The sequence below is a fragment of the Cibotium barometz genome, chromosome 28 (assembly GCF_041138505.1).
Source record: "Cibotium barometz isolate CiBa-2024 chromosome 28, ASM4113850v1, whole genome shotgun sequence".
NCBI lineage: Eukaryota > Viridiplantae > Streptophyta > Polypodiopsida > Cyatheales > Cibotiaceae > Cibotium > Cibotium barometz.
Window position 1 is genome coordinate 50852130 of NC_141073.1, and position 26374 is coordinate 50878503.

The 26374-nt window shown below is 43.1% G+C and overlaps 1 protein-coding gene across 2 annotated transcripts; it reads left to right on the top strand.

The window, feature by feature from the left end:
• Positions 1 to 336: 336 nt before the first annotated feature.
• On the top strand, positions 337 to 14398 carry LOC147622900 (uncharacterized). 2 transcript variants are annotated; one of them, XM_086822719.1, is made up of 4 exons: positions 337 to 489; positions 950 to 1039; positions 7784 to 7955; positions 14194 to 14398. In XM_086822719.1, the coding sequence occupies exons 1-3, from the start codon at positions 384 to 386 to the stop codon at positions 7924 to 7926; spliced, it is 339 nt and encodes a 112-aa protein (XP_086678845.1). In that variant the 5' UTR covers positions 337 to 383; the 3' UTR covers positions 7927 to 7955; positions 14194 to 14398. The 2 variants fall into 2 exon arrangements, with proteins under 2 accessions (XP_086678845.1, XP_086678846.1); XM_086822720.1 differs by having other exon boundaries at positions 7784 to 7943.
• Positions 14399 to 26374: the final 11976 nt, after the last annotated feature.

The following is a 26374-nucleotide window of genomic DNA, read 5'->3' on the forward strand; positions in this document are numbered from 1 at the left end:
GTGACAACATGTGTCTTAAAGGAGGACAAGTACTCATGAGTCACGAGAAAAGGGCTTGCCCCACCAGGCCACAACCAAAGTCACAACTGTCCTTCTTCTTTTTTTGCTTCTCTTCATATTCTTTATCACACAAATTCACATGTGTCTACTGTCCTTCTTTTGTTTTTGCTTCTCTTCATATTTTTTGTTACACAAATTCACATGTGTCTAAAAGCACAAGTACTCGTTGCCCCCAACGTGACTTATCACGACTTAGTCGGGACGCATTTGGCCTTCTATAAAGAGTCTTAGGTATCTCTCTCTCTCTTTCGCGTCTTTCGCGCTCTCTCACACACGCACGACATTGAGTCTTTCTAAGCTCTCTCTCCCTCACACATAAGAACATGGGTGCACGAGGACGTAAAGCTCAGATGCTTCTGGTGACTGTGTGGCTGGTGATCACCACACAGTTCTATCCGCAGTTGGCCGAATCAACCCGCCGCGACCTACGTACGTATTATCTAGCTTTGTCCACAATATATACTCGTTATTTATTCAATTAATAATAAATAACGAAGAAAAAAAACAATCCCTTATGTTCTGAAATCCAGAAATCTGCAGAAGAGAAATCCCTCAGTATTTTGATAATAATGCGCTCTCTGCGTGCTATGTCCGTCTCTCTCTCTCTCTCTCTCTCTCTCTCTCATACGGGTCTGTGTGTAAGCAAGTCGATCTTCACAGAAAGGAGAAGTGTCTCTCTGGCATCTCTACAGAAAAGAGGTGTCTGTCTGCTGCAAAATCCTGACTACAGCTGCTAGGACGTTTAAACAATGGCTTGTCCCACACGGCTGTGGTTCCAAAAAAACTTCTGTTTGCGAGGAAGAGACCTAGAGAGACAAGAAAGTAGCGAGAGAGTACGTGCTCAAATTCTGATTTAAAATTAGGCTCACACTCATAATTTGTTGGCCAGCTGGAGTGGAGGTGCGCGGCGAATCCGAGCAATATCATCGTACTCAACAGGTGGCTGATCAGCTATCAACCGGCCGTGATGGCAGAGCTGGTAAATGCCAGCCCCGTCCCCGTAATTAATTAGAATCGTAGCTGGTGCCTTGTGGCGGCTTTTTTTTTCAAAAAAAAGGCTGTTGAATTAAGAAAAGGGAGGGGCGGATTTACAAAGACAAAACCACTTTCGCATGGTTGACGCGTGGACACGCTTGAGGGACAATAAAAAACGGATCCGATGATGCATGGCCAATTGGCAAACACGGCGCACGTGAAGGCATGTGCGCCGCGTGTGAGGGGAGAGGGATCTTTGCATGGCGAGGCTGTGCCTGCACGTTCATCGGCGGTGAAGAGCTTCCTCTCACCATTCCTCCTTCCACTTGAAGAACAATCTCCCTTTTGCCTAGCCGTCGGCTCCATCTGTCTCTCTGGTCGCCGGTTGGGGTTAGCATGGGCACTACATCTGCCTGATCGGCTCTTCCTCCTTTGCCTCTTCCATCACGGGTTGATCTGGCTCCGCCCACTCTTCTCTAATCAGGGGGATGATGCTGGTGCTTTAAACTGATTTGCAGCTTCACGCGACCGGCTACTGGAGGGCAGACCTTCTGGGATGATTCTTTTCTTTTCTCTCGCGCTAGAGAAAAGACTGGCCTGTGAAGGAAGGCGGCAGCTAGCAAGAGCTGCCTCTTTGGTAACTGCCGTCGACGCCAATCTGAAGGAATTCTGCAGGATCTCCTTCCCGTCAACCGTCTGCAGATGTTGGTTATCGGAAGAGGGGCTCGACCTTTCAATCCATCCTTTTGGTGGCGATTCAGAGAGGGTGAACTCCTCCCTTGGCAGGAAATCTTCTTCCTCCGAGCTTGGTAAACTCTTAAGGTGTTCTCTTTTGTGTTTCTTCCAAGAGGGCTCGAGTCAGGTCTGTTTGCTTGCAGCTTAATCTGGATTGACGCCATGCATCAGCTTGTGGTCCTTGATGTTATCTTTTGTCTCAATCGTCATCTGAGTTGATGGGCCTTGTACAGAATGCAGTTCCATGTAGATGGTGTCGGTGCCAGCTACTCCCCGCTGCGGTGATGATTGGCTTGAAGCTCCGCTTCTCTGTTCTGATGTATTCCACCATTCTTGCAGGGGGCAAAGGGGACTTCGCGGGTATCTGCCCTTCCTGATGTGGCGGGACTTGAGGTCGATGTATGGGCTGTTAACTGACAAGTTGGTCTTGCAGGTCACTTTCCGGGACTTGTCCTTCTTTGTTTCTGTCGACTTGCAGGAGACTGGTTGTCATATGTACTGTGCATGAGTCCTGAAACATTCGTCCGTTAATTCCGATTATGGGTTTGTAGAGAACCTGCTGATGTCTGTTACCTGTATGAAGATCAACTTTACTGCCTGCAGATTATGTCAATCAAAGTTCTGTCTTTGGTCATGACTAACCTAATTTTACCTCTGATTGTTTCCAGTTTATGTTTGATGAAGTCTGAGGCTTTCTTGTTATATTTAATTTCTAGCTTTTTCTCTAAGCTGCTTAGGTAAGGTAATCTTTGAGACCAGTACCTGCTGCATGTTGTGCTTAAACTGACAGACAGCGAGGGACCTTTGATATCTGGATTGTTGAATGTTGCTGCTATTCTAAGCATCCATGCATGCCACAGATATTCGGTTCTAATGACATTCCATAGCATGTCTGAACATCCTATGGTTTCTCCCAGTAATATCTGTTTCCAGGAAAGATCTGTGCCCCATTTAGATGCTGTGTTTTGAAGTTCTTTGAGAGATTGAGAAATGTGATGACACTGTATGAAAATATGTATATCGTCTTCTGGGAGTCCACATCTGGCACATTGGTTAGAGGCCACATTGAATTTGGCTGCCTTGCTTTGGGTCCATAGTGCTCTATAAGCAATGAGCCATGCTAGACATGACTTCTTGGGGTCAGAGTGGGGGTTCCAGAGGTTCCTGAGGCTGTTGCACCATTTTTTGCGGTCCCACTGCAAGTGCCATCTACGGTTGAGGGGTAGGTGGATGGGTGGGGATTTTGTAAACTTAGGGATGGGGAGGAGAGGTTTACTACCTGACCATTGGTAAGCACAGATGTTGAAGGCAGAAGGGAAGTTTAACTTCCAGGTCTCCTACAGGTCCCACTTCGAGGTTCTGCTTTGTACGAGGTCCAGCTCCGGGGTCCTGCAGTCGTATTTTGCCACCAAATCAGCTCTTGAAAGCTAGGTTCCTAGCTATTGATCTCTGAGATCTGCCCATGTTACTATGCCTCTCTTGTGTAGATTAAGCGCTATTTGGGCTTCCTCAGGTTGAAGGGGGGGGATAGGGAGACTGGACCACCAGCAGGAATCCCCAGCCAGCGCACCATTAGAAATGCGAAGGTTTGGGGCTGGGTTTAGGAACATTTTGACATTGTTCCAAGCTTTCCATAATGAGGACACTAGTTGACTGCCCTTGGGGGAGATGGAGAACTTAGATATGATTATGGTTGAAAGGGGTAGGCTATTCCATTTATTGAATCCCGTGATAACAAATCTGGGGGTATCCTTGAGGAGAAGCTGGGCCCAATCTTCAGAGGGGTTAGCACATGCTCTTATGATCCATTTAGCTGCCATTCTATTGGCAGTGATCCTGATGTCCTGGATACCTAGTCCTCCCTTTGCTTTAGGGGTGGTGCATATGTCCCACTTGACTTTGGGTATGCTCTTGTTCCAGGGATCACCGCCCCAGAGAAAGTTCCTACACAGCTTGGTAAAGTTGCTTAGGTCAGAATCTGGTGGCCGCCAACAGCTGATAAAAAAGATGGTGTAGGGCAGAATGAAGTGTTTGAGAATCATGATCCTCCCTGCCAAGGTGAGCTGTCTTCTTTTCCATCTCAGTAGCTTATTGTCTATCTTTTCCATGACCCACTGCCATCTTTGTTTTAGAGTGACCTTAAAGCCCATGGGTATTCCTAGCAGCTTGAAAATCTCCCCGTCATGGAGTAGGTTGCATCCTGCTTCCATAAGCCAATTAGGTGGTGGATCTATGAGAGATTTGATGCCTGTTTTACAATGGTTGATTGAAGAGCCTGAGGCCATGCAATAGACTTGTAAGCTTTCCCAGAGAGCCTTTATACTTTCTTCCTCATTGGCTATCAGGCAGTTGGTATCATCGACAAACATCTGTGTACACATCTGATCTCCATTAGGGAGCTTTATTCCAGCTATCTCTCCTTTTTTCATTTTGTCCTTGATGAGCCAGTTAAGGCCATCTGAGGCTATGGCATATAAGAGGGGGGCTAAAGGGCAACCTTGTCTGATGCTCTTTTGGAGAGGGAAGGGGGCAGATAGCTCTCCATTGTAGATAATCTTGGCTTTGGCATTCCCGAAGAGGGTTTTGACCATATGGGTGAATTGAGGTACCAAACCCATATCCCTTAGAGATTGGAGGATGAAATCCCAGTGTATTTTGTCATATGCTTTTTCAAAGTCGATCTTCATGAAGAGAAAATCCTGATTAGATTTTTCAGCATATTCAAAGCCTTCCCAAAGTGCTATGATGGCGTCTAGGATATATCTACCCTTGATGAAACCTTTCTGCTCTTTATTTATCCAGCTATCCATGTGCTCGGACAGACGGTTGGCAAGGGCTTTGGCGATGATCTTGTAGACACTGTTAAGCATTGTAAGAGGTCTCCAGTTTCCAACTTCCTCCTTGGGACCTTTTTTGTGAATGAGCTTGATAAGACCTTGATTAGCTTGGGAGGGCAGTGCTCCATATTTGATCGCTTCTTGCCACACCTGGAGGATGGGGTCCACTACAACCTCGCTGAAGGTTTGGTAGAATTCAGCAGCCAATCCGTCTTCCCCTGGGCTTTTATTAGGCTTGAGAGATGCTATTACCTTTTTTATTTCCTCGTGAGAGATGTCCCGCTCCAGCACTTTTGCAAGATTAGGAGGAACAGTGGCTTCCCTTACCTCTTTAATGATCTGCATGGCTTTTAGCTTGCTTTGAGAGGGGGGTCCAGTTTCGAGGAAGATGTCCCTGTAATAATCAGTTAGGAGCTGCTTGTTCTCATCATGATTGCTGGCCTTGATTCCATTCTTGAAGCAGAGGAGGGGAAGATGTTCTTGTCTTTGTTTCACTTTAAGCATCTTGAACATTTCTTTGCTCGGTCTATCAGCTTTACCTGCCCACCAGTCTCTGGTGAAGAGCTTGGCTTGCTGTAGGGCTATTTCCTCCTCCCTTTTGATTTGAGCTCTGATTTGGTTTAGGTTTTCAGGGTTGGAAGAAGGCTCCTGTATCCGAAGCTGAGATTGCAGTTTCCTGAGCCTACTGGTCCGGTGGGCTGAAACTTCCTTCCTTACTTGCTTTAGGAGGTTTTGAGTGGACTTGATGGCGAGGTTCCAGGCTTTAGCAGGGGGAAGGCTGAGAGAGAAGAAATATTTCCAGATTTGGGCTATCTCTTCCTTGACCAGGGGTAATTTAAAAAGGGTAGGATCAGTGTGGAACCAGCCAGCCTTGTGCCTGGTGTCCTGATTATCCATGGTGGTGATAATGGGATAGTGATCAGAAATGCAGGTCGAAGAGTCAACCTGACACTCACATCTGTTATGTTTTGCTACAATTTTGTTGCTAGCATAAGCTCTGTCCAGCCTGGCTTTCCTTTTGAGCTCCCCTGTTGAGTAGTTCTGCCATGAGAAAATTCCTTCCTGGCCTAGGTCTTGCAGATTGAGTTTGCGTTTGACTTTCTCCCAAGCAAGCTTCTCTCTTCCAAATAGGACCTGCCCCTTGGCTTGGAACCTGTCTTGAAGGGATTCTACCATGTTGAAGTCTCCCAAAATGAGGGTGGGGGCCTGCAGGCTGAGGAGGGAGTTCCAGGTTTCAGTCCTTTGTTTTTGAGGTCCGTGGGCATAGATTCCCACGAGAGTAAAGTTGTTGAGATACATTGCAATCCATTGGTTGTTGTGTCCTATGTGGAAGCCCTTCAGCTCGGAACTGAGGTCGAGGTGAATTCCCACGGCCAAGCCTCCACTTCCGTGGGAATGCAGGGTGTGAATCCAGAAGTGGTCAGGGAGAGACAGAGTTGAGCCTTCTGGTCAGCTCTTCTCCTGTAGTCTTGATTTCCACTAAAACAATGATGTCCAAGAGGCCTTTGGTTTTCAGCCACTGTCTGACCAGTTGCCCTTTGTTCAGGTCAGTTAGGCCTTTTACATTGAAGCTGGTTATTTTCATTATCTTTTGTTGGGGGGTTTACTAGTTCCTCCCTTGGTGGCTGATTGGGGGGTTGCTCCAAGTTGAGCTCTCCCTCTCTTAAGCTCTTTACTGATCTCCATGTCATTCGGTAAATCAGGCTGTGAACCAGTTCTGTTCCCCTTTGTTGGGCTGGATACAGTACCCATTTCTGCATCGTCAAGGTTATCCACCTCCTTCTCTAGTCTTAGCTTGTTTAGTGGAGTACTTTCCATGCAGTCCTGTTCCTCTTCAGTAGCCCCTGGTTCTGGAATGGCAGCCAGGACTGAATACCTATTAGGCTTTATTATAGGCACAGCGGGTTTAGGTTTGACAGTTGGCTTTCGTCTGCTGCCTACTGGCACATCAGGCTCTTTGGGAATGGATGGCGGGGGGGGATTGGACCAAGGGCTGAGGGGGGGGAGCTTTGTTAGCTAGGTGAGGAAGAATGATTTGAGGATTCTTGATGGGACAATTCCTAATGAGGTGACCCTGTTTTCCACAGTGAAAACAGGAGTTAGGAAGATGCTTGTAGAGAATTGGTTGGGAAATGGAAACCTCCCCGCAACCAATGGAAATCTCTTCCGGAAGGGGGAGAGACAGGTCTAGTTCAACGAGGACTTGGGGGTGCCATGCGGGATTGTAGTCAGTGAAGGCTTTGGTGCCTAGAACTTGACCCAAAGGAGCTAGGATGGCTTTGATCCAAGGAGTAAGGTGAATGGGTAGGTTGGGGAGCTCTACCCACACAGGGTAAACTGAAGATTTTGGGCCATTCGGGTTGAAGTCTTTAGTCCACCTCATAAAGCAAAATGGGAGGTGCCTAAACATCCATTGTCCCGAGCTGATGACTTTCATAGCCATGCTAGCCTCTTTGAACATAAAAATGTAGTATCCTTTGGCCAGTGCTTGCGTGAGCGTTACCTCAACTCCTATGGAGGACCAGCTGTCTCGGATCCAGGCTTTCATTGCTTCCTTCGACGGGCGCGGGCCAAAAAGCAGGCCGACCAGACATCTTTCAGAGTATTCTTCAACTTTGTTCCTGACTTGTTCAATAGGAAGATTTACATGGACTGATAAGGGCTGTGGGTTACCTCTTGCAGCTGTGCTGTTAGGTTCTTTCTGTTGGACGCCGTTATTGTTCTGGCTGACTTCCTTTGGGGGAATGGGGGCTTCTTTAGGTTGATCCTTGCTTTTTGAAGATAACAGCTGCTCTTTAGCTTCCTTAAGTTCTTGCATCAGGCGGGAGTTTTCTTCCATTACTGCTTCTATTAATGATTCGTCTCCCCAAGGCTTGTCTGGGAGTTGATTCCACTGGTTTGTTCTAGGAGCTTGCAGAGATGAAGAGGGAGAAGCACCGGAAGAGTGACTGCTGAGCATCTGAATGGATTTTGCAGGTGATGGGAGCTGGGGATGAACAAGGGAGGGGCTCCTCCTCTCAGTGCCCATGCACTTGGGAGGGCATCCGCCCGCAGAGAAAGAAAGACGGCGATGCAGCTTGGCGGGAGGCAGAGTTCAGAGCTTGGCGGGAGGCTGGCCTATTATTGTGGCGGCTTTAATTAGTTGAGTATCTGCTTGTAATGATTGGGCGGTGCAGGCAATATAGAGATGGTGAAGCAATTATTCCCTTGCCAAGTTGAAGGAGGAATTTGCAGCCCGGACGCGCCATCAATGTGCTGCGAGGGATTAGCTTGCCTTGGGCACCCAATTCTCCGCATCTTCGTTTGCACGGCAGTCTAATCTCAACTGTGATCTCGGTACGAAGCAAAGTAATAATTTTCTTACCTTACCAGCCGCATATATTATTTCTCTTGGTTCAAAGTGTGTAAAGGCCCTGTTGCGACAATGTTCACAGAAAACATTTCTTTTTTTTTCTTTTTTTTTTAGTTAAAACAGCTGAATATATTAAAAAAGGGTAAGGTTACAAGTTCCTAAGGAAGGTCCATGGGTAGACGCCTCGGACTGTTAGACCTTGCAGGTGAAGGGGAGAACTTTAAGCCTACTTGCCGCTGGAAACAGAACTGAACCAGTAAAACAAAACTTGAACCAGAGTTTGATGAACCGGTTAAAGAAGCTCGACATTATGAACATCCTGAAAAACTAAGATGCAGCTAGACTGGCTTTTATTCACTGAGGGGGACTGATAAAACATTATGAACAGCAGACTGAGCCCTGGAGGGAATAAGACACTCCTCATAAACTTTCCGAAGCCTGGATGTAGAAATCGGAGTGTTGCAGCCTTCTTTGGCATTCGTGAGCCAGACCTTGAAGCATGCTTTCCTTTCTTTTGCAATGCGCGGAAACGTGAAATTTTCTCCATTTTCTCCATGGTAGGTCCTGCCAACAACGATCAACCTCCATAGGAGCCCCTCTAGGTTGCAGCTGCTGTACAAGCTTGAGAGTGCTGTCAAGAAAAAGAAAAAAGTGTTGATTAGTTTTAGTAGCGAAAAGAGCTTCATTACGTTGATTCCAAACATGCCATAAAAGAAGAAATCTGACAGAATGCCAAGTAAAGGGGTCAAGAGCGTGACATTCTCCGAGGAGGACTTCTTTCCAACTGAGAGGGGTGTTCTTGATTTGCATAAAAGCTTTGTTAAGAACACTTAAGAATTGACTCGTGTCAGGGTAGGAGAAGAACAGATGGGGGACAGTTTCCAACTTGGTTTTGCAGCGGGGACAGAGACCATTTCCATGTCTAATCTTCATAGCCTTGTCAAGGGTCCAGGTCGCTTTATGAATGACCAGCCAGGCCAAAAGGGCATGCTTCCTTTCTTGAGCGAAGGCCCAGATAAGCTTGAAGCGGAAGGCCCATTGATGCTTATTCCAACCCAAAGACCATCTATTGTTAAGTTTGAGGACAAGTTTGCCTGTATGAAAATCATTAGGCAACTTGCCGAGGTTTCTGGACCACCCCCACAAGATGGCTTTAGAAAAGTTTTTGCAGTCACAAATAGGCCACGGGGGAATGACAACATTGAGAGAATTACACCTCTGCATGACAAGCTCAATGCCACCCCGGGGGTAGGCTGAATTTGTTACTGATTTGATCCCTGGTTAACATTCCGGAAGAATCACATAAGTCACCCCACACCTTAATCCCAGCTTTGAAACAAGAAAGGCTGATATGGACCAGATCGTCGAAAATCGGAGCTATAAGATGGCCAAACCAAACCGAGTCAGCAGCATAGGCATACCTCCCTCTCTTAGTGTAAGTTTGGAAGCAAAAGATTTTTTTATATTTCATCCAAGACTCCCACATCCTGCAGCAAAGTTTGCTACCTATTGGGGAGAGATAGGCCTTCGAAAACAGAACTTCATTAATCGAGAACCCCTTCCATGATCTCTTGCCTTTGAGCCAAAATTTCCCAACATCTCTTTTGATCAAGTCAGCCCACACATCATTGGAAAATATGGCCCTTTGCACCCATTTAGCCGCGAGCTTTTCAGCCAGCAACCCAATATCAATAATGCCAAGACCCCCTTGCTCTTTATCTAAGCAACAAACCTTGAAAGCAACTTTGCTGATCCTCTTCCTGTCAAGGGACCCTCCCCACAGATAATTACCCAAGATGGAGTTTAGCGATTGAAGTTGGGTCTCTGACGGCCTCCAGTAGGCCAGGAAGTAAACGACGGAGGGGATGATGAAGTGATTGAGGACAAAGGCTCTGGAGGCAACCCCTGTGTTAATGTGGCTCCATTTCTTGACCTGCAACTTAAGCTTATTGAGCACATAGTCCCACCTTTGTTTAGCAGAGATGTTAAAGCCCATGGGGATACCAAGCAGTCTGAACACGACACCCTCGGCGATAATCTTACAGCCAGCGGCAAGAATCGAAGGAGGGGGCCCTCCTTCTAACACTTTGAAGCTGGTCTTGGAGTTGTTTATTTGAGAACCACTGTCCAGGCAAAAGGTTTCAAGGCAGGACATGAAGTGGGCAGCCGTCTGCACTTCATTCCGAAGCAGCACATTTGTGTCATCAGCAAAAAGTTGAAGGCATAAAGGGTAAGGCCTGTTGGGAATCTCAATACCCTTAATGTTGTTGCTGGCTATTTCCTTGTTAACCAACCAACCAAGAGAATCAGCAACAACAATGGCAAAAAGAAGGGGGGAGAGGGGACAGCCTTGCCTAATAGATTTCCTAAGAGGAAAGGCATCAGTGAGAGACCCATTGACAGCAACCTTGGAAGACGCATTACCTAGTAAAGTTTGGACATACTTAATGAACTTCCTATTGAGGCCAATATCCTGAAGGGATTGGAAGAGGAAAGACCAATCAATTCTATCATAGGCTTTATCAAAATCTATTTTGAGGAAGATGTAATTCTGCCCAGAGTTTTCAGCATGCTCCATGCCCTCCCAAAGGCTAATAATAGCATCAAGAATATATCTACCCCTGATGAAACCCTTTTGTTCTTTGAGGATCCATTCGTCCATATAGGGGTTGATTCTACTAGTGAGAATGTGAGCATAGACTTTGTAGAGGGAGGAGAGACATGTTATGGGTCTCCAGTTTCCAAGATCTTCTTTCTCATCTTTTTTATGGATCAGTTTGATGATCCCCATATTGGTCCTTTCAGCCAAACCTCCTTTCTTCATGGCTTCCCTCCAGATGTTTAGGATGTGAGGGGTTAGTTCATCTTTAAAAGTAAGAAAGAATTCATTAGGAATCCCATCTTCACCCGGAGATTTCCTCTTTTTGAGATGAGAGATAGCCTCCTTGACCTCCTTCTCAGAGAATGGAGCGTCAAGCTTAAGAGCTAAAGCTGGGTTGACGACCTTTTTCCTAATGAGAGCAATCTTGGCTCTAGCAGCAGTAACTTCCTGAGAGGGAGGCTGAGCTGTGGAGAACAAGTTAGAAAAGTGCTCCTTGATGACCTGCAAGTTTTCCACATCATCGGCAGCGGAAAGACCATTGGGCTTCTTGACCATAGGAATAAGATCCCTAACTTTTTTCCTTTTGAGGAGGGCAAACATCTTTGGGTGAGGTGTATCGATTTTTCCAGCCCACACCTCTCTGTACCACAATCTAGTGGCCTTATCTGCCAACAACTCCTCGAGTCTGAGTTGATTCTTAAGATCGATAAAGGATTGATCTAAAACCCCTTTTTTAGAAAGATATAAGTCCTGGATCTGGTTCCTGATGTGGACTCTCTGATTCAACCGAATCGAATGAGCTTTAAGTTTATGTTCCTTGCAAATAGAATGAACCTTACTGACGAGACATTCCCATCCCTTGGAGGGGGAGGAGAAAAGACTGAAGGCCTCAGTGATGGAGCCTTTAATCATTTGCTGGATACACGGAAGACGGAAGAGAGAAGGGTCCAGATGAGGCCACCCCGCCCTCCCTTTGGCCTGGCCTATAGACAGCTTGCAAATCAGAGGGAGGTGATCAGAGATGGTCAGGGAGGAATCCGTCGTGCATTTCATCTTTAAGCACATATCAGTCAAGCTACCCGAGGCATACAGTCTGTCCAATCTCGTAGCTCTGTGAAAGGAACCTTTTTGATTGTTAGACCAGGAGAAGCCAGTTTTAATAGAAAGGTCCGAAAGATCTTTATCAACTTTGAGCAACTCCCGTTGAACCTTTTCCTGACCATTGATGGTTCTACCCAGAAACCTATTTCTGTCTCCCTGGGATTCAACCATGTTAAAATCACCAACGAGAAGCATGGGACCCTCAATCTCAATGATAGACTGCCAGGTTGACGCTCTTAAGTTAGCCAAGCACGGGGCATAAACAGAAACAAGAGTGCAGTTGAAAGGATTGCCCAGTCTTACCGCAGTCCAACAGTGATTGACATCAGACCAAGCATCTAAAATAGTATGTTCCCACTTCGTGTGAATGCCTATAGCTGTCCCACCTCTCCCAGAGTGATGGTTGGTAAAAAACCACCGAGCATTATTGGAGATTCTTTGAAGGTTCATATGCAGCTGAGGACCCCCTATTTTAAGCTCTTGAAGACAAAGAAGGTCGAAATCAAAGGCTAAGTCCTTTAACCAATTATTGATGGCTATAGCCCTTTCCGGGTTGGTAAGCCCTTTACAGTTGAAGGATAGCAATTTACTAGACATCATTTTTTAATGGTTTTGGAAGGTTTACCCGCGAACACGGAGGTTCTAAGGGCTTCTTGACTTTTATCCTTTTTCCTCTTCATTTTTGAACCCAAGAGAAGGGGAGAGAAGTCACTCTCCTCGTGATGTTTCATAGGTGAGAGGGACATCCTCTTCATCATAGCCGCATCTTCTTCGTCAAGTTGAGCTTTGAAAGCTTCATCAATACGTTGGGTTTTATCAATGAAATCCTTGTCTGATTCCATTGGGGAATCAAGATCTTGGCTGAAAATCACTCGGTCCTTGTTAGGGGCCCTTCCCGGGGAGGGATGATCAGCACCTATAGGGGCTGAAATCGGGGCCTCTTTGGCCTGAAACTGAATGCTAAGACCATCTTGCACCTCTACTAGGAGGGGGGCATATCTGTTGGCTGGGATGTGCCAATTAGCTTTGTTGTTTTTAGACTTGGAAACATGTTTTTTCTGGGACAGGACAAAGGCCTCATCTTTGGCCGGGTTTTTATCACTAACGGCTGGCTGCTGGAGCTCAGGGCATTCCCTAATCAAATGACCTTGCTTATTGCAGTTGAAACAGGCGTACGGGAGGTTCTTATAGGTCAGGGTTTGCTCATAGATTATCTGGCCCTCACTGTTTTTCAAGGGGACTTTCTCCTTAAGGGGCTTGGCGGTATCTACTTCAATAAGCATTTGATGCGCCCATTGGGGATTGACAACTTGAAAAGGTTTTTGACCTAGAACTTTCCCTACAGCACCCCCAATCCTCTTGGCCCATATGGAATACTTAGTGGGCATATCAGTCAATTCAACCCAAACGGGGATTTTGGTGGGTTTGGAGCCTTTGGGATCAAAGGAGTCATACCATCGGAAGAACGACAGGGGCGTGTTTCTTATAATCCACTGGCCGCTGTTGATAACAGAAGACGCACTTAAAATATCCTCAAAGATGAACATATAATAAGAGTTAGGAAGATGCTGAACAGAAGCTACCTTAATTCCTTTCTGTTCCCAATTTGATTTTATCCAAAATTTCAAAGTGTCTACAGGGGGTCTGGCCCCATGACAAAGACCAATCAAAGCATGGGAAGACAGATGGTCCTGCCATGCTTCTAACTTGTCATTATCACAAATTACAGCGCCATCTGAATCAACATCAAACTCACCAATTTTTTCTTCAAATGTCGGGTTCTACGACAAATTAATCAGACGATCAAACCTGGGGGGAGTCGAAGCCTGACCAAGACCTGAGATCGACCGTATGGCTGCAGGGAGTCGGACAGCATCAGCAAAGGATGCCGGGAGACCGTTGACAGCAGGGCCAAGATGCCCCTGAGAGGCGACAACATGATGCGACTCAACAGCACCTTCAGAGTCAAGACGGCCTCCCACACCGTGTAACTGATGGAGAGGCGGAGCAGACAATCTGTTCACGGAGAGTGAGCCACCGAGGAGCTTCACAGGCGCTTGATGGAGAACAAGAGACGAGGGGCCAGCACCTTCGTGTAATGTCTGAGAGGACGGAGCAGCACCGGCTCAAACGATGTCTTGAAGCGACATCTTAGTGCAGAGTTCCCCCCTCTCGGGGGGAGCGGGTACAGAAAGGAAGAGCACAGCAGGCAGAACGCGATGGAGTACAGAGAAGGGGAGAATGGAGCTGTAGCATGCAGGGACCAGAGGGCATGAACGACACCTGGGTCAGATTATAACTAAAATGTATATATGTTTGAAGGCTTTGAAAATTGATTATTTACTATTTAAAAGTGAAACCATAAATTTTGCAATTTGTTTGTGGGTTTTCTCTGAACACTGCCTCTGGATTCTTTTTTCTCACCATACACTCTCATCTTTTCTGTTGTTAGTTGGAGATGGCTTAACTTTTCTTTGTGTAGCCAATTCATGTCCTCATCACATGTTCCTTCTTGTTCTTTACATGTGCAGGCCATGCTGGCAAGTTGATGATGGAGTCCATAATCGCACTATAGCTATATGAATAATGCTTTTATGTGAATGCAACCCAAATTGCTTCCATTAATAAAATATGCATGACTTAGTGTCCAAGAGAAATGGTCTCATAATAGACATCTACTATTATGCCCATGGGGATGTTATGTTGTCTTCCATTTCTAATCAATAAATATTATTCTCTCTCTCTCTCTCTCTCTCTCTCTCTCTCTCTCTCGGTGTATGCGCATACTCGTGCATGAAGGATAGAGTATGAGGAGGCCTCCAGTTGAGCCTTAGGAGCCAAACCACTGGGATATCCATTTGTTTAGGACAGTGTGGGGAGGCCTCAAGTGACTCAATCTACCCTCAAGTTTAATTTTGCTACCTAATAGAGCACATAGGTAGGGGGACACCTCCTATCAAAGCCACATGCTAGAATATAGATATTAGTGCATGATATTTACTGGGACTATAAGAGTATGAGCAGATAACTAAAAATGAATGAAACTTACAATATCTTAGTAGATTTATTTTTAAATGGCCTAGCTAATATAGCTAGGTCCAATGAATTCAAGAATTTGGGACTCTCGGATGAGGGGGCGAGAATCTTTTTTCGACAACGGGACGTATAGATGGTGAGGGCGGCCTCTTCTTTCCCGCCATATCTGAGCAAAGACATAGATGGTGAGAAGGATGGAGGATCACGGCATAAACAAAAGGATGAGAGAGTATTATATCTCGCCATGGTACTGATGAGGATCAAAGACCTAAGTGAGTTGCTCCCGTAAAAAATTGCTACCTCAGAGTTTTGCTACCTCAGAGTTTATCGAGGACGTATTATTACTGACTTTATACCCCAACGGACGATTGTGGAAGCTAGGTGTGCTGTTAAATATCAAGGTATTCCAATGTGTATGTATCTTTGCTCTCTTCAAGTAAGAATTTGAGCTTCTATCGCCAGATCTACCTGTTGTGAATAAATAAGAAATTAGAATAAATGAATTTTGTTTTATTTCTCATGCTTGTAAGTGGTCTTTTATCTTAGTAATGTGCAACTAAACTGCATAGTGGACCAAAACCTACCTTTTACTCAAGAACAAGAAGCTATTCATACCATATGGCAAGTGATAGATTAATGGCCAAAAGTTGTTATCTTAATTATAGAGAGTATTTTTTGGTCAACCCTGCTAGAACCTATTTATGTGGAGGCACCAATGGGATGAAGATAATGAGAAGCTTATTATGGAAATTGCTATGGATTATCTTTCATAGTATGCTTCAAACTTGAGTCTAACCATGATCGTGGTGGTGAATCTAGATTTTGTTAAAGAGTAAAGAAATCATGGAAGAAATCTCTATAACTTATACAAATACCTAGCCAGACTTAACCATCTTCGTCCATATCTTCCTCCCGAAAAACAATTGTAATAGTAGACCAATATCAATGTTTCCAACTTTTTGGATCAAGGAGTTGAAATTCCTAAGTGATGTAATAATTTGAGAAATAAAAGTATTTTCTTGTCTTTAAGAACTTTGTTACAAAAAAAATTATGAATGTGTACATGGTTAGTCTAGATTTTGATGCATAAAATAGTTTTTCTTTCAGAGAGAAACCATGAATCATGGTTATTTAAAGTTAGAATGTTCTACTCTCAAGAGAAGCCCTCGATAATGATGTCAAGGAATCTCTCCATAGATCTTAACTTGGACCATTCCCAGGAGAAGGAAACAATCTTGACGAAGTAGTTTAGAGTTAGACTAATTCTATGGATGAGTATTTTAATATAACAGTCACACAGTAAAATCGATTTCACATGCTTGAAAGTAGCTAGAATTTCACATGCTTGAAAGTAGCATCGATTTCACATGCTTGAAAGTAGCTAGAATTTCTCGAATTGGTTGGATAAATTCTATTGAATAAAACTATTTGAACCATGACCAAATTCAAAGGGATGATATGAATGAGTATCTTCACCAAAGATTTTGTCCTTCTAGATTTTAAGAAGACAAGATGAACAAAATTTTAGGTCTTTCCCCTAGGAAGGGAGATCTACTGAAGGCCATCACTAGACTTATGCTAGTCACCTTGGTTTTTCTCCAGCCATGGATAAAGGAACTAGTATTTGTTGATTGGTCTGTAAATCCCATAAGATAGATTAGCCAAGAATTCCAAACCCTTGTTTATATTGGAAGTTATAAAGATGCCCAACGATTTTGCTTAGGCATTCCCCAACGAAACTTTCAGCATAAGTTTTTGCCACCCTCTACGCCTTTTAAGAGAGCCTCAACTCTCGCAATTAATTCCAATCCACCTGTACCAAAGCGGAGTTGAGGACAATGCTCTAAGGCTAGAGAATTATAAAGAAAAAAATTATTATTTAGATTTTTCACTAAAACAGCAAGTTGAGCATAGAAAAGAACACTAATTTTTTAATTGCCATCAACCAACCCATATGATGAATGATTTCTCAAACTCTCATGTTGTTACCACTCCTACTCAAAGTGTCTAAGGATCTTGATACTAGAGACTTGTAGCCACATTTTAGACTAATAATCAAGGATCCCCACCTCAAATATCATAACTCGAAATTTCCTTCCAGTTCTTGTTTCTAAAAAACAGGTGTCACTCTGGACTCTCCGTCGAGACCAGCTGGTCAGCAAACGAGATCCAGTAACAGATTACAATAATTTTTTTCGTCATCATATATATCTTCCACGACATATGCATAGGTGTCCTAAGCACCGCGAGCCCGTGCATCATCTGGTCAGAACCTACCAGGATCCTCCTTCGGTGTCCTGGCACTTCACTCAGGGACCGCTTTGTCGGCCCTCGCCCATCGTACCAGAAGCACACCATTTTTCACCATACCAAGGCTAGTCAAGACCTGGGCAGGTTTTTGCCACGTGAGCCGTCCTTTGAACACTCCCCGCCAGCAGCTGTTATAACCGAACTTCCCTTAGAAAAACACATATACCAAATGCTCCCTCTAGCATTCTGGCGAGCATTCTGGCGTAAGACAGTCCTTTAAGAAAACAAGGTTTCTATGCAAGCTTTCAATTTTGATTTTCTTTTGAATGCAATGAGTATATCTTAAATCCGTATCCAAGACTTCTAGATCACAGGTCTGAATTCCAAACAGAATTCCTCGAATTCTGTAACCTTGATCCTCACATTAAATTCAAAGGGTCTCAGCTTAGTTTCAGATTCGGTGGGTGATTTGAGTGTATTTTTCCTGAATTGGTCACATCGTCTTTCCTTGAAACTAACAAAGGAGTTTGGTCTTGGTCAAAGTCTGATTCTGGGTTCGAGTCTGGTAAGGTTCTTCCTGAATTACCTTTCTCGAGAGGCAGTGATATTTCAACCACTATTTTACTAAATTTCATTCATTGAATATTCACTTAACTGATTTCTAAACTAATCACGAATTCCTATGAGGAATAAATTAATCAATTTATCTAAATTTTTGACTTCAATATATTTTCTAAATTTTCTCATTACTATCCGAGTGAATATGAAACGATAGATTTTTCTCTCACAGTGTATTTACTTATTCATTTATCGATTATTCATGGAAATTAAACATAGAATCAAAGAGAACTTTGGTTTTGATATAAAAATTGTTTATGCCTCTTTTTATGCATAAAATCCAACTTCAATGGAAATAACACTTTTATATAAAAGAAAATTCTTTTATGCATCTATTTCTGCATAGAAATTTAATCTAACAAAAATCACTTTTTATAATAAAAAAATATCCAATATGCATCTTTCTATGCATAGAATTTAAATCTAATGAAAATCACACTTTTATAATAAAAAAAATCATTCTAAATCTTCTTAGAATTTACCCCAAGATAAATTTAGCTCCCCAATCTAATCAATTCTCATTTTTTTAAGAGTAAACAATACAAAAAGTTTAACACTCACTACTACATGTTAGCCTAATACCGGCGCATATACCGGCGCTATTTAACGGGGTCTAAAAAAGCCTCGTCATCGGTATAAGCGCCGGTATAAGCACCGGAACCGTAGCGTCGGTATAAGCGTCGGGTAATTATACCGGCGTCTATACCGGTGAATATACCGACGATTACCGGGGGTAATACCGACGCATAAACCGGCGTGCACACCGACGCATATACCGTGTTATATACCGGGTTAAATACCGGGATGTATACCGACTTTAATACTGAGATATATACCAGTGCATATACCGACGTCAATACCGGGGTATATACCGACGCTGTAGCAGAAATTTTTTTTTGGGCAGAATAGTGCTGCCTGGCTATTGCCTAGCTGCCTGCAAATGAGCAGGATCAACAACAGCAAACAGACAGCACCATTCTGTCTAAAATAGAGCACAAAAACAATCGTGCTCGTTTGCATATTTTCCTGATCGACAAACAAGAAATTAAATTAAACATTAATACTCAAGAATGTTTTGATCATATTTCATTAGTTTGAAGGTCATCTTACATCATGGTAATGCCTCCCAATTGATGGTCTCTCCTTCTTCTTCAAGCATCTCAAACAAGGCCACAAGGCCATGTTTGTGAGCGTACTTCTCCTCTCGCCTACTTGGTGGGCGATTCATGGCCAACTCCTGCACACACGATTAACAATTATAACTTTTCCCCTCTCTAAATGCGTCCCTCGCCTCTGACCTACGATGCCCCATCAAAATGCGAGCTGTATACTGTATCCACTCATTAGAGACGACATTCATAGGGTCAGATGGCTGGAACTCTTGCTTTATCTTTGTGTTTATATAATTTTTCTTCCCCTTGTCTTGCTGATCCCATTTAGTCATGACAGAGTAATGAAACTGTATAGTGCACAATTGTCGAATGCGTGTCTTCATTGCCTTCCCTGCACTATCCATTATTGGTGCCCCATCCCTAATTGTGTAAATCTTGCTGTTGTCATGGTCATGTGCACCCCAGGGAGTGGAAGGTGACCCTATGGGTGTGCTATCAACAGATGAGAGCGAAGGACGACGCTCACATGGTGGTGGTGTCACAGCATCTGTGGCACTACCACCATAACAACCTCCCCCTGAAGACCTACTACGTGAGCGCCATCTATGTGAAGAGGTGGTAGATCGAGCTGTAAGAGGAGTGGAAGGCTGTGTGGTATGAGGTGTGGGAGCTGCTATCGTACCCACGGGTGTGGGAACTGGCGTCGGGAAGCCAGATGGTGAGGCAGACGTCCCTTCTCCAGAACCCCAATAACTCTGAGCCATGGCTCTCTGCTTTGGAGTCATGGACGAAAGAAAACCATATAACTGCTGGGGACTCATGCCTTGCGGTGTAGGATTAAATGAGAAATCTGGACTCGTAGGGCGGTGAGTCACCCATGGCCTGTTGGACAAAAAACCATATGACAAACTTGTGCGAAATGAAAATTACACGGTAAACAATGAATGAAAGAACCATAAGACAAACATTAACAATGATAAACAACATTGTAAAACTATATCAACTTGCTCCTATAGTAGTGATTATGATGGTAAACATTAACAATGGTAAACAATGAATGTCATAAAACCATTACAAATATGTCATAACTATTTGCATAATCATTAAGATACATCATTTTAAAAATCATTATCTATTCTATCATCCTCATTAAGATCAGTAGCCCCAAAGAGATCTATGTCTATGTACATTTCAGCATCCTCATCATTAAAAGTCCCTTGATGAAGGATGTCTTCATCATCTATGTCTTCTTCCTCAACTTGTTTTTCAGCTTCCTTGGTTTGCACCTCTTCATTTGGATCTTGCTCTAGTTGCTCCTCTTCATTCGCTTGCTCCTCTTCATTGTTGATATCGGCTTGTTCTTGCTGCTCTCCATTACCCTGTGCATCCACATCACCTTGTTGTAGTTCAAATTCTTCAAAAATTTGCTTACTGCGGGGGGCGACTTGAACCACAAACAACCAGCGTGGATCTTTTTAAAGACAACCTGCTCACAATGCTCTGGGCGCACAAAAGTATCTTGCTGATCGGTCCATACCTTTGTGGAGTCCACTTGGATGAGGCCACTCTTGTCTCTACGTACAGTTGCATGTGGCCCATTCATGATTACCTTGAACCACTTCACATCAAAGATAAACAACTCAAAACTTCTGAAGCCAACCTTTAATATATCTTGAATGGTTCCAAAGTAATCAAGCATTCCAGTAATTGTGTTATCATCACTTGCACTTGCACGACTTTCTTGAACAAACTGTGCTGTGACACCACAATCAAAGGTTGCTCTTCTTTGGTCTATTCGTTCTACTCGAAAATGACGTCCATGTGACCAAAACGCCCCATATTTGTGATACTACAAATAGCACAAAAAGTTTGTTTTGATGGAGAATCAAACACTGAGACATGTAGAGAAAAAAAAGAGAGACATGTAGAACTTAAACACTTACATGCCAATCGCATCCTTTTGTAAGCTTCTCCTCCTCCTCTGTTATAGGTAAACCAGCACGTTTGGCTTCTAAAATTGTAGCTTCTAGCCATCTACCTGTGGGAAAGTCCGGAAGAGCTTGCATACCTTCTGGATATGGGAGATTTCTTGTAGTGCGATTCCTTCTGAAACTTAAACGATCTTGTACTCGCTGTCGCTTGAGAGCTTCATATGTCTCAATCCACTTCTCCATTACATGAGAGTTCAAGATGCAAAATTTGTTCATTTTTTTCCTCAAATTGTTATCCATCTTTCTCTTAATGCCTTGGCCTTGAGGTTCCTCACCAATGACTCGCCTGTTGGACTCTTGAGACCATAGTCGAGGTATCTCTGGATCTGAGGAACTTAAATATTCAGTGATGTAAACAAGGAACTCTTGTATCAGCCACCCTTCTGACATACTACCCTTTGGGCAAGCCATTTGGTGAACAAATCCCTTTAATGTCTTCATAAACCTCTCCAAAAAGAACATCCATCTTGAATGGACTGTTCCAACAACTGCAACCTCATCTACAACATGAACTAGCAGATGCATCTGGATTGTTAATAAACTTGTAGGGAAAAACTTCTCTACCATGCACACTGCCTCTATGGAGTTTAAACGCGCTGTCTCCAAAGTGTCTCTCTTTATCTCTTTTGAAGAAATCCAGCGCACCAATGTGCCAATCTTATAGATAGTAGCTCTAATGTCTTCAGTGAGGCAATCTTTTATTGCTATGGGTAGCACAAATTGTAGAAACTTGTGCCAATCATGACTCTTGAGGCCACTAAGATCATCATCCTTTGTAAATGCACTTTTCAAGCAATGCATACAACCTGTAGGAGTCCGAAACTCTGAAATTGTCCTCTTGACTTGTTGTTCCTCCATCTTGCTAAAAACCCATGGGGCTCTTGGAAGTAGCACCTTTCCATTGGGTCTAGTGCGAGCCCACAACTCTTGCATGCAACCAATCTCTTCCAAGTCATCCCTTTGGCCTTTAGTATCCTTTTTTCCTGTCATGGTCTTCCACAGAATGTCAGCTACATTCTTGAAAATATGCATCGGGTCAAGCAAATGGTTTATAAGGAGATCACTCCAATAGGGGAGTTGGTGAAAGATAGAGAGCCTCTTCATCCCAGGACATGCCAAGTTGCCACATTCCTCCCATTTGATCTTCCAATCGCTTGCCTTCAATGCACTTGGAGGAGGTCTTCCTAGATTACCATCCCGCAATTCATGATTTTCTGGAAGATACCTAACATGTCCTTGGTAGACATTCTTTCGTAATGCTTTTGAGTATCTTGAATCAAGTCGAGGACCACATACAGGACATGCATTGTAACCCGATATAGACAAACCTAAGCATTCTCCATAGCCAGGCCAATCATGCATTGTCCACATGAGAATACCTTGCACAGTTGTAAGTCTTTGGCCACTCTGCTGCTTTGACATGTCCTTCACTTCAATTCCATTCCACAAGGTGCGTAACTCATCAATAAGTGGTGCCAAATATACATCCATGTTCTTCACCTTGTACTTTCCTAGAACTATTAATGAGAGCAACAGATGATCTTTCTTTATTGCTAACCATGGCGGAAGATTATAATTCACAAGGCAAACAGGCCATGTGCTCCATGAAGAGCTCCTTAAACCAAAAGGGTTTACACCATCCATTGCTAGGCCAAGACGGAGGTTTCGAGGTTCTTCCTTAAAAGCCGGCCATTTCTCTTCAATGTGTCTCCATGCGGGTGAGTCAGCAGGCACACGCATCACTTCATCTGTGGATTGAGTTGTGGCATGCCATGTCATCAAGCTTGCTATAGATTTGCACCTGAACATGCTTTTTATCCTTAGGATGATTGGAAAGTGCCTGAGAACCTTTACCGGGACAGCTTCCCCGTGAACATCTTCTCTATATCTGTTAGAGCCACAATGGGGACATTCTTGCAAATGCTCATATTCATGGCGGAAGAGGCAACAATCATTGCGACAAGCATGAATATTATTGTAATCCATGCCTATGGATTTCAATAACTTCTTCGCATCTGCACGAGATGGAGGCATCTCGTTGCCAGGGGGCAATATCTGATCTTTCAAAAGCCTGCAAGTATGGCAATATCTGATCGTTACTATTAAGATTTTCTCAAATACAAGTTGATAATTTATCATTTCAACAGTAGGTGTAATCTCCAAAAAAAGACCTTACTTGAATAGTTCAGTGACACTTGTATTAGACCATCCAAAAATTGACTGCAAATTTAGCATCGTAAGAGATGCATGCAATATAGATATGTTGGCACCATTGTATAATGGAAGGCATGCAAGTTTACGCATAGCCTCTTCCTCTGGTTCATAATTTGACCGTTGAGAATGTCGTGGTTGATGATCTTCATGTTCATGCTCCTCGAAGAGAGCTTCTTGTTGCTCGATGAAGGCATCCAACATTTCTTCCATTGGACCTTCTTCCATTTCCTGACCTTCTTCCATTCCCTCGGGTGCTGTTAATTGAGCTCCATCTGTCACTCCCTCCTGCGATATCCTCATCCTTTGTTGGGGACAAGAATTCACAGGCGCAATGTTATCAAGATGCGGCTGCACACTTGCTTGGTTGTACGATTGAAACCGTAAATTTTGCAAGCGCTCCATTGGAAATATGCCAGCGTCATGAACATGCTGGTTGCAAATCCTTCGTTTTCGAAAGATTTGGTACTTACATCGCATGCATGGACACGCTATTCTCTCTTCAAGATTGAGAGGCTCCATCTAGCAGGATAACATGTATATGCAGCTCATTAAACACAAATCATTATGCATTACACAAAGCACTATGTAAACCATAAAACAGGGCTTCTTTTCCCAGCCGCGAGGGAGATTTTTAAAAATAACATTTAAAGCGTCAAACGGGCTTCTTTTCCCCAGCCGTTGAGGGAGACTTGACAAATATTTAAAAAAGCGTCAAACGGGCTTCTTTTTCCCAGCCGTTGAGGGAGACTTGACAAATATTTAAAAAAGCGTCAAACGGGCTTCTTTTCCCCAGCCGTTGAGGGAGATTTTAAAAATAACTCATACATTAGCTTATCTCCTCTCCATACAAAATTAACTCGAATTTGAACAAGGATGGAGAGAGAAGCTATCTCTATTCATAAATAGCTATTTAAGCCTTATGCATAAGTCTTATGCATAAGCCATATGCATAAGTCTTATGCATAAGCCATATGCATAAGCTCTATGCATAAGCCATATGCACACGCTCTATGCATAAGTCTTATGCATAAGCTCTATGCATAAGTCTTATGCGTACGCTCTATGCATAAGCCATATGCATAAGCTCTATGCATAAGCCATATGCATAAGTCTTATGCACACGCTCTATGCATAAGTCTTATGCATAAGCCATATGCATACGCTCTATGCATAAGCCTTATGCATAAGCTCTATGCATAAGTCTTATGCATAATAAGGCTGCAAGACTTATGCATAAGCTCTATGTATAAGCCTTATGCATAAGTCTTATGCATAAGCCATATGCATAAGCTCTATGCATAAGCCATATGCATAAGTCTTATGCACACGCTCTATGCATAAGTCTTATGCATAAGCCATATGCATACGCTCTATGCATAAGCCTTATGCATACGCTCTATGCATAAGCCATATGCATAAGCCATATGCACACGCTCTATGCATAAGCCTTATGCATAAGCTCTATGCATAAGCCATATGCATAAGTCTTATGCATAAGCTCTATGCATAAGTCTTATGCGTACGCTCTATGCATAAGCCATATGCATAAGCTCTATGCATAAGCCATATGTATAAGTCTTATACACACGTTCTATGCATAAGTCTTATGCATACGCTCTATGCAAGACTTATGCATAAGCTCTATGCATAAGCTCTATGCTATAAGCCTTATGCACTATGCTAACCCTTAATCCCATCACCCAATGGTGTAATAAACATGATCTTGTTTTACATGGATAATAGATCTTGTAAGAAACCTATGCATAGAGATTTTACAAGCTTGTAAGAAACCTATGCATAGAGATTTTATAAGCTTGCAAACTCTATGCATAAAGCCTATGCATAGAGCTTATGCATAGAGATTTCACAAGCTCACAAGCTCTATGAATAGAGCTTATGCATAAAGCTTGCAAGAAGGCTACGCATAGAGATTGCAAGCTTATGATAGGTTTTATGCATAGATATTAAATTAATCCTATGTGTAAGCTTACAAGAACCCAAAACTAACCCTAAACCATAAAACAGGGATGCAATAATTCATAGAAAATAGCATAAACAAGAAAAATCGAAAGAGGATCTACCTCTTTTTTGCAAAGCTGAAGGAGAGGATTGGTGAAAGATTGGTGAGGTGAAAGAGCTACAAAATAAAATATTAAACAAACTAATTAGTAAATTAAACACAAGAAAAAGAACTAATACAAAACCCTAAAATCTCTATGCATGCATTAGGAGATCTATGCATACATAGAGAGCTCTCAACATGCATAGAGAGCCAAAAAAACATAAAACCCTAAACATCCTAATTCTTAAATTAAAAAGTAAAAGCAATTGCAAGAACATATTAGGAGAAGGAGAAGAGGAGAAAAGAAGAAAGAAGGAGAAAAGAGGAGAGAGGAAAAAAGAGGAGAGGGAGAGAAAGAGAAGAGGGAGAGAAAGAGACCTTCTCTAGCTGTAACGCGCCCTCCTGTGCGAAAAAATCAGAAAATAGGCTCTCGGTTGTGAAAAACTTACGAGCGCCGGTATATGCTACGGAATATGCATCGGAATATACGTCGGTATATGCCACGGAATGTGCGTCGGTATACGCGTCGGAATATGCGTCGGTATAGGCGTCGGTATACGCGTCGGGACACGAAAATTTGAAAAAACCCCGCCCTACAATACTCCTCCAACATTACGACGGACATACCGACGTTCGACATTTGCGTCGGTATTTTAGCGTCGGTATGCCCTCAAGCTCTTGTAGTGACTATTTAATTGATAACACATCTTGGATAAAGAAGGGCTAAATTCAATGAAGAGAAGGGGGAAGCCTTTCCATCAAGGCATAACATCCAATTTTAAATTAAATGAAACAAGGCATAACATCCAATTTCAAATTAAAAGAAACAAGAAATCATAAAACCATAGAATAGAATTAGAAAAAAGTAGAATTTTAAACTTACATGGAGTTTTGTGAGCTATCCTTTGGCTTGAGGAATTCAGGGTTCCACTCTTCCTTGGATCAAGAGTGGCCACCAATTCTTTCTAGAGGAAATAGTCAAAAACAAGTGAATTATCAAAGAATTCAATGTTTTAGCTCTGGGGAGGAGTAGAGTAACAGTGCATAAAACACTATTAAGCGTCTACAAAGGGGAAGGCTTCTATTTATAGGAAAAAGTGAGCCTCTAACCAAGCAAACTGATTCTAGAATTTTCTAGATCAATTTGTTCAATTTTTGACCATTTTTGTATCAGTTTAGCTTACTTTTTGGAACTAGACTTGAATTAGGAGAGAGCAGAGATGAAATATCTCAATATTTGAGAGTTTAAAACTCCACCACACATGTGAAATAGGCGCCTCCTTCATGAGGGAGAATCCCCACTCTGAGGTGTCAAAAATTTATTTTTTTTAGTATTTCCTTTGGTCCTTAGTCCACTCTTCATCTTATGTGATTATTTACTCATTTTTTGGGGGGTTTTTCTTTATTTATTCAATTTATCTCCTTCCTA

What these genes read in the sequence shown, in the direction of transcription:
- LOC147622900 (XM_086822719.1), top strand. Translation starts at nt 384, where the DNA reads ATGGGTGCACGAGGACGTAAAGCTCAGATGCTTCTGGTGACTGTGTGG. An exon ending in ATCAACCCGCCGCGACCTAC is followed by an intron (nt 490 to 949) that starts GTACGTATTATC and finishes TTTGTTGGCCAG; the next exon opens with CTGGAGTGGAGGTGCGCGGC. An exon ending in CGGCCGTGATGGCAGAGCTG is followed by an intron (nt 1,040 to 7,783) that starts GTAAATGCCAGC and finishes TGGGCGGTGCAG; the next exon opens with GCAATATAGAGATGGTGAAG.